Below are 11,592 nucleotides of genomic sequence, written 5' to 3'. Positions count from 1 at the left end.
ATCGCCCAGAACAGGACAGGGTTGAGCGGCAGCGCTCCCACGTTTATAGCACATGCTCCAGACGAACAGGGCGACACGGAGCAGAGCGTAACTTTTCCACTGGTGGCTCCCATGGCCTAGCCGGCGGCTCGGCCCCCTTTGACCACGGTGGGACCCACAATACCGTCAGCGCCTTTCCATCGGCCGTGTGGGAGGGACGGGGGGGGGGCTAACGAGCAGGGAGGGGCCCGGGAGCCAGGTCAGGGGCGGCTCAGCTCCCCGCCAGCCGGGCTCCTCGGCCGAGGTGCAGCCAATGGGCGCTGCAGAGCCGGCGCAGGGAGCGGCCGGAGCCCGGCCCGGTCAGACATGCCTCAGGCGTCTCCCCCGCGGGTTCTGGTGACCCAGTAACCGGGTCCGGTCAGCAGGACCGACCGGACAGCCTCCGCCTCAGGTCGGGGGGAGGGGGCGGGGCTCTCGGCTGTCCTCGAGACGCCGCCTTCGAACCTCCCCCTTCCCGCCCAGCGCGCGCGCGCCTTTCCCGCTTCGCTCACGGAGGCCCCGCCCCGCGCCTCGCCCACTCCCACTGCCCGCCCGCCGAGCCCCAGGCAGCCGGGCCGAGCCCCGAGCGCCCGATGGGCCGCTAGGCCCGGCGAGTGGAGTCCCGAGCGCCCGATGGGCGCCGACGCCATTTTCCAGGAAGCGAGCGAGCGAGCGAGCGAACGGCCCGCAGGAAGGAGCCCGGCCGCGGCAGGTGGGTCGGGGCGGCGGCCGGACCCCGCGGGGGTGAAGCTGCTCGTTACCCGCGGCCGGGCCGTGGGGTCGCTGGGGGGCCCGGGGTTGTCACCCCCCCGGGGTGTGCCGGGGCTGGCCGCGCCCCTCGCCGTGGGGCCGGGCCGGGCCGGGCTGGGCTGGGGTCCCGGGCCGGGCCGGGCTGGGCTGGGGTCCCGGCGCTAACGCGTCTCTCTGCCCCGCAGAGGCTCCCCGGGGAGCGCCGCCCGCCCGCCGCCCGCCAGGATGTTTCACGGGATCCCCGCGGCTCCCGGCCTGGGAGGTGAGTTGAACCCCGAGCCCCGGGCAGGGGACGGGCCCGGCCGCTCCGCAGCGCTCCCGCGGGCTAGGCCCGGCTGTGCCGCCCCGGCCCCTGCGGGCTGGAGCCAGCGCCGCGCTCGCCAAGTGCCCGCTCGGCCCGGGGCAGGGGCGCCCGGCCCCCAGGATCCCCCAGGCCCGGCCCTGGCCGGGAGGGGAACACGCGTGAAAGGGGTCGGCCCCCCCCCCCCCCCCGAAGCTACCTGTGGGGCAGGAGCGAGGGGCCTTGCCAGGGCCGTGTGGGGCGCACGTGGCCCGCGCCCGCCTGGAGGTTTCTGCGGCTCCCGGACGGCTGGTTGTCCGTGGCCGCCGCACCTAGGACGGGCCGCAATGGGCCTAAGGGGCAGCCACCGAGGGCTCGGTTGGAGCTTGGGAACGGGTGTCCAGCTCCCGGCGGAGTTAAGCTCTGGCCAGGCGGCCCGGGGGGGCTGTGGGATCCCCATCACTGGAGATTTTTCAGACCAGGCTGGACAGACCCCTGTCGGGGATGGTCTCGGCCCGACCTCGGTGCAGGGGGCTGGATTCGATGGCCTCTCGAGGTCCCTTCCGGCTCCGAATCTCTGTGATTCTCCCCTTTGGACTGTTCCTGGGTCCCTGGCTTGGAGCAATGGCTGGTGGCCAGCAGGAGGTGCAGGGCTGGAAGAGTCTCTGCTGGCCTTCGGGGTCCTGAGGCGGGTCGTAGGGTTCCTGGGTAGCAGTCGCCCAGCAGCTAGCGGGGTGAGGAGCTGCCACACTGGCCTTGGTAACACAGGGTGACCAGGAAGAAGTGTCAATGTGAGAATGGCTGGAAAGCCCTTGGGGCTACTGCTGTTCACGGGTTTCCCTCTTTTTCAGCCCCAGGGAATAAGCCGGAACTGTACGAGGTGAGTAGCACGTGCCTTGTCGTGTCCCCTCCTTGCTCTGTCTCTGGCACAGGAGGCAGAAAGACCTTCCAGCGTAAGTTGGGTTTGTGCTCTGCAGATGGATGCACACCCCTCAGTCCTGGGGCATCCAGGGACCCCAGGCAGCCCCTAATCTCCATCCCGGTAGGGGTTCTTCTGGAACCCGTCTCCTCTGCCCCTTGGAGAGGATGCAGGAGATTCCATATCTGTCAGCTGTGTCCCCGTCCCCCAACCCCCAGCCTGTGTGCATAGATTTCAGTTCAGAGGCTGTGACATTGCCTGACGTGCTGTGTGTGTCTGCTGTCCTTGCAGGAGGTGAAGCTGTATAAGAATGCACGGGAGCGAGAAAAGTGAGTCCATCCCCAGTGGAATGGGTTTCCTGTGGGTCCCGTGCACGCAGTTCTGTGTTGGCGTGCGTGTACCGGGAGTTCGAGCTGCTGTCTGCAGTGAGATCCTTGCTCTGAAGATGCAGGGGCTGACGGTGCAGGGAGCTCTCTATTCTGGTGTCCTGCCCCTGCCAAGCCAGAAAAGATCCGAGAGCCCTTTTGTCCTGTCTCTGCCATTGGCCAGTGCAGGCTGTGTCCAAGGAAGAAGGAGTAGGTGGAAATGTCATCTCTGGAAAAAGCGAGTGGTCCCCCTTGGCCTTGAAGCGCTAGAGCCTTTGTGCTGTTCCTGGGGGCGTGGGAGGGGGTGTATCACAAAGGGTGTGAGGGCGGGCGGCCGCGGCCTGTGCGCCCTCACAGGCTTCTGCCCTCTGGTTTCAGGTATGATAACATGGCTGAGCTGTTTGCAGTGGTGAAGACGATGCAGGCTCTGGAGAAAGCTTACATCAAGGACTGTGTCTCTCCCAACGAGTGAGTCCTGCTCTTCTTTCCAGCCTGGACTCTCCTGGGTTGGCGGGGAGCCGAGCGCATGGGATTCCTCAGCAGGGATGTCTCCCTCTGGGTGCGTCATTACTGAGTGGAGCGGAGTGACTTCTGCTCCCCAAGACCCTGGAGACACGCTGGGGAGGGGATGTTTCCTCTGGGGGGGGCTCAGAAAATCATCAAAACAGCTGATCAATCCCCCCTGGCTCATGCCCCCCTCCCCTTCCTGGGGCCAGGCAGTGTTGTTCCATCCGGAGGGGGTCTCCAGTTTCAGGCCTTGGGGCTGCTCCCCTGCCCTGGGGGCAGTTACGTAGGTGAACTCATCTCCTCCTAAGGAAGCTGCTTGCTTATTTTATGTCCCCAGCCTCAGTGTCCCCCTCCTGCTTGGCATCAGCAGCTCTGGCTGTTTGCGGCTGTTCTTACTCCGTATCCTCTTCCCCGCCCCAGGTACACTGCAGCCTGCTCCCGGCTCCTGGTCCAGTACAAAGCTGCCTTCAAACAGGTGCAGGGTTCCGAGATCGGCTCCATCGATGAATTCTGCCGCAAGTTCCGGGTGAGTTAAGTTCCCTGGCACTCCAGCTTATGGGGGTACTGAGATGGGAATCTCAGGGACCCCTAGAACAGGGGGCTGCAGTCCTAGATGTACCGCTGCTGACTGGGTTAGACTCCACTCGCCAGAGGGGGAAGAGAGAAATCCTGCATAGATTCGTTTATTCCAAGGGCAGAAGGGACCAGTGCGACCATCCCATCCGACCTCCTGTGTAACACAGGCCAGAGCCCTGCCCCAAGTCATTCCCAGAGCAGAGCTGTTAGAAACGCAGTCCGTCTGGATTTAAAATCATCAGTGCTGGAGAATCCACCATGACCTGGGGCAAATTGTTCCAGTGGTGAATTACTCTAACCGGTTCGCCTGGATTACAGACAGGCAGTGAGTTCACACACTCCCCAGCTTACTGACCAGGGCCTGCACTGAAGGTACTCTCCTCCCCCAGGTCAGCACGGGTGTGGAACCCCCGTCCCGTGCTTGGAAGCTTTCCCAGGGAAATGTTGCTTTTTTGGGGGTTTTATCCCTGTCCCCCGGGCCGAGCTCTCCCGGGGCTCGCTGTGACCCTCCCATCCCCCATGCCGAGCTTCCCCAGGGCTTGGGGTGACTGTCCTATCTCCTGCAGCTCGACTGCCCGCTGGCCATGGAGAGGATCAAGGAGGATCGTCCAATCACCATCAAGGATGACAAGGGCAACCTGAACCGCTGCATTGCCGACATCGTCTCTGTACGTTCCCGCCCATGGCGAGGGGCTGCGTGCGTTGTAATGCCTGTACCCAGTGTTTCTGGGGCCGGGCCGGGTCTAGCCTGCCCTGCGTGTCTAGACAGGCCAATTCTCAAGGGCAGGGGTGGCGGGTGAAGCTTCCCCTTGGGGAGGCTAGTCCCCTGGTCTGCCTCTTAGGGGCAAGGCCACACCCCTGCTCACAGCTCCCTGGGTGGGGTAGGGCTAAGAGCTTGGCCTCTCTGCCCCCGTGGGTGGGGCTGGGGCTGAGAGTTTATCCCTTGCTTGGGTCAAGCTCTGAGCCTGGAGCCCCTCCCCTGTTCCATCCCTTCCACTTGCAGCCCTGCCCATGGCCCTGCCCCATTCCATACCCAGGAGCGTCACCAGCTTTTTTGCCGCCCTAGGCGGCGGAAGGTCCCGCCTCCAAAATGCTGCCCTCAACAGAGGCAGCGGAAGGTCCTGCCCCTGAAATACTGCTGACGACCGGGGCAGCTGAAAATCCGGCTGCTGTGGTCGCCGCCTCCCAAATGTTAGCGCCCTAGGCGACTGCCAGCCCTGTCCGTGTCCCCCCCCTTCCCCCAACACCCTGGGGGGGCAGGGAGTGAGAGTTCCTCCAGCCCCAGGGCCATGGTGGGGGGGAGATTTTTCCAGGGGCCTCAAATCTGCCACTGTCCCCCTCCCGCTCCACCCTGGTGGTGAGCGGTTTGGGAAGATTTTGCCTCCCCCGGCCTCCATTAGGCACCCCCCCACTCAGGGGGCTGTCCTAGGAGGGCAGGGGTTGTCAGGTGCCATTCCCCAGGGTTCCAGGCCTTTGCTGAGGTGTCTCTTCTCTCTTCCAGCTTTTCATCACGGTGATGGATAAGCTGCGCCTGGAGATCCGAGCCATGGATGAGGTGAGACTGGGGGAGACAGCCAGGCTGAGTCCCTGAGAACTCTCCCTGGAGCCTGCAACCTGGCTGGCTTCACAAGCCATCTCCTCCTGGGCCCAGGAGAGGGAAGGGGAACAGCCCGCAGGGCCACGGGCTGTGACTCTCTGCCAAGCTAATTGCCATGGGACGGGATCAGCACCTGGCTGCGTGGAGAGGAGATTCCTGCCTGGTTTTCCCAGCCAGTCCTGGGGCCGGGGGCAGGAAAGGCTCAGGCTGCATGTGTTTGTGCCCCCAGATCCAGCCAGACCTGCGGGAGCTGATGGAGACAATGAACCGCATGAGCAACCTGCCCCCTGACTTCGAGGGGCGACAGAAAGTGAACCAGTGGTGAGTATGGCTCCCTCTGCTCGCTCAAGCAGAGGGGATGGGGGGGCCTGACCCAGCCTTGCCCCCCCGTGGGTCTTGTGCAGAACTGAGAGGGCGGTTCCACCCACCGGGCTGAGGAGGGCTGCTTTGCAGGCAGGCTTGTGGCACTCCCTATGCCGTGGGAGGTCAGGGCACCCCGGGGTTGGGCTCATGGTAAGACGATCTGTGGCACCAGCCCTGCCAGCCGTGGCTCCAACCAGGGGCATGTTATGCTTTTTCTCCTCTGGCCCAGCTGGGCGTTGGGCAGGGGCCGGAGGAGCCCCAGGGAGATCCTGGCTCTCCCCAGCTCAGCGCTGTAGAGGGCTGGGTCTGTTTTTAATGGCCCCTGCTAGTGCAGCACCGGCTGCAGCCCTCACGCAGTCACCTTGTGAAGCACCTTCTTCCTGCCCTGGGTGGGAGGAGTCTCTTGGCTGGACCCCCCTCTGACTCTTCCCTGGCAGGCTGCAGACGCTGAGCGGGATGTCTGCCTCCGACGAGCTGGATGACTCCCAAGTGCGCCAGATGGTGTTTGATTTGGAATCGGCCTACAACGCCTTCAACCGCTTCCTGCACTCCTGAGCCCGGCCCGGCGCCCCCTGGAGTGGTGGTTCCAGCTGCCCTTCTCCTGAGAGCCCCGCTGCACGTATAGCGCTCAGGGCTTGGGCAGGTGCTGGGGGCAGGAGGTCATGGGTGGTGGGGTTTGTCCATGCTGTCCCCCGCCCCTCCCCCTTGGGAGGGGCATTAGCGCTTGGGGCTGTCCGTGTGAATGGTGCTCCTCCAGCCGGAGCACAGGCAGGCCCTGCCTGGTCTGCGAGCAGCGGGCAGATCTGTACAAACCTGCGTGAATAAAGCCCCTCCCGCTGCGGCTCGTGTGTGGTGTGGTGCTTGGCGCGGGGGTCTGATGCAGGGACCAGACAATAGCCCAGCTGGGTCACATTTCCCAGGCACTGCAGCCGGGGCTCAAGGCTGGCTCCTGTCTGTAGGGGCAGAACCAGAACCTGCCAGGCTCCAAAGAGCAGGGAGCAGCTGGCCTGGTGGAGGGGGAGAGGGTCCTGCTCCCTGGGAGAGCCACAGCCCTGTTTGTGTAACAGAGAAACCCTGCGTCACCCTGTGGGTGGGGAGCTGTGAGCGGAGCAGAGCGGGTGGAATGCAGCACTTTATTTACCATGGTTAATCAATGCCCCACCGGCCGTGAGCAGCAGGCCCTGTGCTCCCAGGAAAGCACTGGACAGTCAATAAATAACCTGTAATGTCTGAACTAGCCCGAGGGGCCAGTGGAAGGGTAGGGCCAGAACCCCTGCAGCCTGGGGTGAGTGTGAATACCTCCCCCAGGACTGGATTACAGAAAGATTATTAAAGAGGACATAAAATATTAACACCCCCCCACCCCGAGGCAGGCTCCCAGAGGAATGGAGCGGGGGAGCCTTCGGCCTCAGTCAGTCTTAGATGCTGGTTTCCCCAGGCAGTGACCTTCAGAACTTGCTCCAGGGCAGTGACTGTGCCAGGAAAAAACACAACCCAGCCCCCAGGGTTCCGTTACTCCGGCGTGAAAGCGGCTGGGGGAGACGAAGTGATCACTCGCGCGGTGCACTAGGAATTCCCACCATCACTCTAGGAGCAGTGCAGGCCAGGTACCTCGCTGCCTCCTTTGGACACAGCAGAGGCTGTTGATCTGCAGGGAGTTCCACTGATCCCAGCACACAGCCGGCAGTGTGCAGGGTCCTGCTGCCTTTGCATAAGATGGTACCAGGAGCTCCCTTCTCAGCTTGCAAAGGCGCCAGGCACCTGGAGAAGGCAGGATGAGCGCCAGCAGCCAGGTCCCTGCACCCTCTCCCCATGGGCCAGGGCTGAGTTCCAGTGCTTCTTCCTCCTACCCGCCAGCCGCCCACTCGGCCTCCCGCGTGCGTCCCGCTAGCTGTGCAGTTCCAGGGCTGGCTGAGGGAGGAGCCAAGCAGGTCCCATCACACACTCTTGCAGAACAGCTTGTGGTGCTGCGTGACTGTGCACAGCGAGGTGCCTGCGGGGCCGCGCCAGGACTCGCCCACGCCCCGCTGGTCGCTCCTGCTCAGCTGCCGGCTGCAGAGTCTCAACTCACGCACGTCGGCGGAGACCCGGGCCCACGTGGTGCTGTCCAACGGGCCTCGCACACTGCAGCCTGCGGGAAGGAAAGAGGCCGTTGTGCCAGCGTAGGGACAAGCAGCAGCCGCAGTGCGTAGGGAATCCAGGACCCAGGGCCAGGGATGTCAGGCTGGGTGATCCCCAGCGTCCCTTTATCAGCTGGAAGCAGGACCCTTCCCTGGAGCCCTTGGGGACCCCCGAGCCCTTCGTACCCTCACCTGCCAGGCTGAGGTAGCAGAGCCCCTGGTTCCTCTCCCCCAGGGCTGACAGAAGCGTCCGCAAGCCTACAACGGTGATCCCCGGGTTTGCAGACAAATCCAGCGAGACCAAAGCTGGACAAACCGGGAGGCACCTGGGACCAAGAGGGAACAAGTGAGCCAAACAGCCCCCAGCCTCACTCTTCTCCCCACAATGCATTGCACACAGCCCTGCCCACTCGTGGCCCCCAGGGACGGACCCAGCAGCGCACAGGCCCCCAGGTGGAGGAGATCGGGGGGGGGGGGGGGGGAGAGGGGCGTCACTTCCAGGTAGGACCCAGCAGAGGGAAGCTCAGAGTTCAGGCTCCCAGTTCAGCTCCACATCACAGCCCCTCCCAGGCAGCAGCACACCCATACCCCACAACCGTCCGCCCCCTAGCAAACCCCCAGGCCTTTACCTGGCCAGCTCGGCGACAGCCTCGTCACTCAGGTGGTTCCCGGACATAGTCAGGTGGGTGAGAGCACATCCCTCCTGGAAGGGAACAGAGGGGAACTGATCCCAAAGCTACAGCCCAGCTCAACAGGGCAGAGGCTAAACCCTCCTTGCAAGCCAAGGCCTGGAGCCGCTGAACGCCTGAGATCCCCATGGCCCCAGAGAACCAGGAGCACCAGTTGGTCACGNGTACCAGGGGCTGGGGACTCCAGCGGGTCTGGGAGCTGCGCTGAGGGCTCAGCAGAAAAGCCAGGGGCACCGGGTGAAAACGAAAGAGCGGGCTGGGGCCGGGGCCGCTGCCCACTCAATGCTGCCCCCTCGGAGACGCCCCTCAGCTTCCCCCCTGCCCAGCCTGGCCTCACCTCGCCCCGCCACGGCCTCCTTGAGCAGCCGCTCCATGGCTCGGCAGCGCTGGCGCGTCTCCTGGTCCAGGTCTTTGCCGTACATCCTCACCCACTCCTGGAGGGTGCCCAGCGGGCTCAGGCCCTGCGGGGGCGAGACATAGGCCATGGGCACCACTGCAGGCAGGGCCTCAGGGTGACGCTACTGCCAGCGTGGTCCCAGGAGACAGGGCACTGCCCCCACACATACACCCTACAGCCGTGCAGGGTGTGCCCAGCCCAGTGCCAGCCCCTGCCCTCACCTTGGCGTTCCTCAGCACCGCCGACGCACCCCTCTGGAGCAGCAGCTCCGCCACCTCGAAGTGGCCGCAGTTGAGGGCGTCGTGCAGGGGGGTGATCCCCTCGCAGCCCGGCCCCCCGGGGTCATCGATGGAGGCACCACGCTCCAGCAGCAGCCGGACGATCTCTGGGCACAGGAGCCAGCAGTTAGTGCCAGGCAGCGGTGACACGGCCCCTCTGGCCTCCTGCCCCAGACTTTCCCGCCCCCACCCACTGCCCCCCCTCACTCACCCAGATGCCCATGGTTGCAGGCCTCGTGCAGGGGCGTCCAGCCGCAGTAATCCCGCGGGTTCAGGGGGTGACCCTGACACCAGGAAGGAAGAGACATGAACAGGCATGGGGGTTATGTTGAGGCTGGCAGTGCTGATGGGGAGAGCTGTGAACCCCCCCTTCTCCTCAGTGCACCTGCCCATCCCCCGGGACCACACGCCAACCCCAGCACTTCCATCGCCAGCGGGATCCCTTCAGCCCCTGCTAAAACGCGCCCACTGCTGGGGAGGAGCATGGGGGGCCAGCTCCCCAGGGCTGCCCAGCCCCCGGCACCGCCCCAGGGGCTGCGGGCCGACCGGGAAGGGGCCCGCTGGGGCTCGGTGCCTGCGACCCGGGACCATCTCCTACCTGCTCCAGGAAGATCTGGACCCGGCGCAGGTTCCCGTCGATGCAGGCTCGGTGCAGCGGGGTCTCGCCTCGGTCGTTCCGCCGGTTCCACTGCAGGGGCGAGGGGAGGCACCGGGATCAGAACTGCCCAGGGGCCCCGGATCGAAGCCAGGCCCATCACCCCTGACATCCACGCAGCCCCGCCCCCACCCGGGATCCAGCCCCGCGGGGTCTCAGCCTGGCTCCCGATTACGGAGCAGGAGCGATGGTCCCCCAGGCCCCGGCCTCACCTTGGTGATCCGGCGCCGGCCGGGCACGCTCTTGTTGTAGCCGTCCAGGTCGTCTTCCTCCCCATCTGGAACACAGGCCCGGGTGAGGTACCGCGGCGCTGGGGGGGGGGGGGGGAAGCCAGCTACAATACAGCCCCCCACCCTGCAGACCGGGGCCCCACGTGTCAGGCAAGGCACATGCGGGGTACAGCCCCACCCACCACATTCCTGCCCTGCTCCCCTGCCAGGCCTCAGGACCCCCCTGCCTGCCCCTCCCCTCCCCCGCCCACTCACCGCTCTCAGACAGCTCCAGGTCGCTCTCCTCCAGGGGCTCGCTGTCCCCCAGCTCCTCCTCGTCACTGTCCCCGGCTGCGCTCCAGCCCTGCAGCCTGGCCAGCGTGTCGCGGGCCTCGGGGCACCCCCATTTCTGCTGCACGGGGTGAAGGTGCCGCAGGATTTGCCGCTGGGGGACAAAGGGAGATGGGCTGATCCCCCTGCCCCAGAAGGGGGCCAGGGGAGGAGGCAGGAGCCCTGGCTGGGGGTGGGAAGCTGGCCCGGCCCAGCAGGGGGCACTGGCCATCGGGGCAGCTCCCAGGCCCCCCCAGCCCTGGCCCGGCCCAGCAGGGGGCACTGGCCATCGGGGCAGCTCCCAGGCCCCCCCGGCCCAGCAGGCAGGGCTATAAGTGAGGGCAGGGGGGACGCTGGCTATGTGGGGCTCCCCACAAGTCCAGTCCCAGCTGCACTGGCCGCATTTCAGCTCAGAGCCCCAGCACCCCACGTCCTTCCCTCCAGCCACCCCAGGGCTTCTGCAATGCTGAGTCCAGCCTGGGCTCCCGGGTGAAGGGAGACGCAGCGTTCCCTGGTAGGGGGGCTAACCAGACTCTTCCTGGGCACGTGCCAGCGAGGAGGGGGGGCAGCCAGGACAAGCTGCATGTTTGGGGGGGGGGGTCAGGAGTGGGCCGGAAAGTGACGCATTTGGCAGCCGGCCCCAGCAGTGAGGTCTAGTGGTTAGGGCAGGGGACCGGGAGACAGGACTCCTGGGTTCCATGCCCAGCTCAGTCCCAGGCTTGCGGGACCTTGATAGGGGCGCTGCCAGCTGCCCAGCCTGAAGGTGGCGCTGCAGGCGAGCACTGGAGTCTGCGCTGGAGAGCACCTCAGGTCCCTCCCCCCCATCACCTGCAGTCTGGGCTCCCCGGCCCGCTCCGCACACTGCAGCGCGCTCCGGAAGCAGGGCTCCAGCGCCTCGTAGCCTTCGCCGGCCTCCTCCCTGGCCAGGGCGATGTTCAGCCAGGTCTTCCCCTCCTGGGGCGCAGAGACAACGGGTCAGGGGCTGGGCTCAGCCCGCCGGCCACCAGCCCAGGCCCCCTGCTCCTCCCCTCCCCGCCGGGGGGCACATGGATAACCGGGGCCATTGCCAGCAGGGGCAGGTAAAGCCCTTTGCCACCCGGGCCCTTCTGCCTGCCCCTGAGACGTAGGGCCCTAGCCAGGCCCTGCCTGCTAGCCGAGCTTCCCCCACCCCAGCAATGGGGACCCGGGCCCAGCAGGGGGCGAGGGCGGGAAGGGGGGGCTCTGTCTCCATGGGCCGAGGGCGATGCCCACTAGGCAAGCACAGCAGAGCCAGCGGCTCCGGGCACAGTCCAGGCTGCCCCCCTCACCTCCAGTGGGTTCCCGCGCCGCAGTGCCAGCTCGGCCTGGTAGTGCTGCACGGCCCGGCCATGCTCCTTCAGGTCCCCGTAGGTGGCAGCCAGGGAGACGTGGATCACAGCCAGCTCCTGCTCAGGCCTCCGCAGGGTCTCGGCGTAACGCAACTGCCCGGAGAGAGACTGTCTATAGCCCGCCCTCCCCTGCCCAGCCCCGGGTTCGCTCCTCCGGCCCGCCCTCCCCTGC

The 11,592-nt window shown here is 65.9% G+C and overlaps 3 protein-coding genes across 4 annotated transcripts; 1 reads left to right on the top strand and 2 right to left on the bottom strand.

Annotated features, from left to right (window-relative positions):
• Positions 1-580: 580 nt before the first annotated feature.
• Positions 581-6,217, top strand: VPS28 (VPS28 subunit of ESCRT-I). Of its 2 annotated transcripts, XM_034763767.1 has the most exons (10): positions 584-730; positions 954-1,030; positions 1,900-1,928; positions 2,259-2,296; positions 2,711-2,800; positions 3,260-3,365; positions 3,982-4,083; positions 4,917-4,970; positions 5,242-5,333; positions 5,813-6,217. In XM_034763767.1, the coding sequence occupies exons 2-10, from the start codon at positions 994-996 to the stop codon at positions 5,928-5,930; spliced, it is 666 nt and encodes a 221-aa protein (XP_034619658.1). In that variant the 5' UTR covers positions 584-730; positions 954-993; the 3' UTR covers positions 5,931-6,217. The 2 variants fall into 2 exon arrangements, with proteins under 2 accessions (XP_034619657.1, XP_034619658.1); XM_034763766.1 differs by lacking the exon at positions 954-1,030 and having other exon boundaries at positions 581-730.
• A 277-nt stretch (positions 6,218-6,494) lies between these two features.
• On the bottom strand, positions 6,495-8,280 carry LOC117871696 (tonsoku-like protein). The gene is made up of 3 exons (XM_034759474.1): positions 8,125-8,280; positions 7,688-7,821; positions 6,495-7,506 (listed from the first exon to the last, which is right to left on the bottom strand). Exons 1-3 carry the CDS (start codon positions 8,169-8,171, stop codon positions 7,313-7,315), a joined length of 375 nt encoding a protein of 124 aa, XP_034615365.1. The 5' UTR covers positions 8,172-8,280; the 3' UTR covers positions 6,495-7,312.
• A 116-nt stretch (positions 8,281-8,396) lies between these two features.
• TONSL (tonsoku like, DNA repair protein) lies at positions 8,397-11,512 on the bottom strand (the record flags this gene model as incomplete). The annotated part of the gene is given in 8 exon segments (XM_034759600.1): positions 8,397-8,645; positions 8,803-8,966; positions 9,071-9,143; positions 9,458-9,547; positions 9,727-9,791; positions 10,000-10,168; positions 10,882-11,007; positions 11,361-11,512. Coding segments are annotated over 8 exon segments (1,088 nt in total), but the record flags the coding sequence as incomplete, so codon positions are not given.
• Positions 11,513-11,592: the final 80 nt, after the last annotated feature.

This window comes from Trachemys scripta, chromosome 2 (genome assembly GCF_013100865.1).
Source record: "Trachemys scripta elegans isolate TJP31775 chromosome 2, CAS_Tse_1.0, whole genome shotgun sequence".
Taxonomy (NCBI): Eukaryota; Metazoa; Chordata; order Testudines; family Emydidae; genus Trachemys; species Trachemys scripta.
This window is presented reverse-complemented; position numbering and strand designations above follow the sequence as displayed.

Bases quoted from the DNA above. Each gene is read 5' to 3' on its own strand.
- VPS28 (XM_034763766.1), top strand. From the start codon at position 652: ATGGGCGCCGACGCCATTTTCCAGGAAGCGAGCGAGCGAGCGAGCGAA. The intron at 731-1,899 runs GTGGGTCGGGGC...CCTCTTTTTCAG, and splicing joins AAGGAGCCCGGCCGCGGCAG to CCCCAGGGAATAAGCCGGAA. The intron at 2,297-2,710 runs GTGAGTCCATCC...CTCTGGTTTCAG, and splicing joins AATGCACGGGAGCGAGAAAA to GTATGATAACATGGCTGAGC.
- LOC117871696 (XM_034759474.1), bottom strand. From the start codon at position 8,171: ATGTCCGGGAACCACCTGAGTGACGAGGCTGTCGCCGAGCTGGCCAG. The intron at 7,822-8,124 runs GTAAAGGCCTGG...TCTTGGTCCCAG, and splicing joins GCTGTCGCCGAGCTGGCCAG to GTGCCTCCCGGTTTGTCCAG. The intron at 7,507-7,687 runs GTGAGGGTACGA...TCCTTCCCGCAG, and splicing joins CTGCTACCTCAGCCTGGCAG to GCTGCAGTGTGCGAGGCCCG.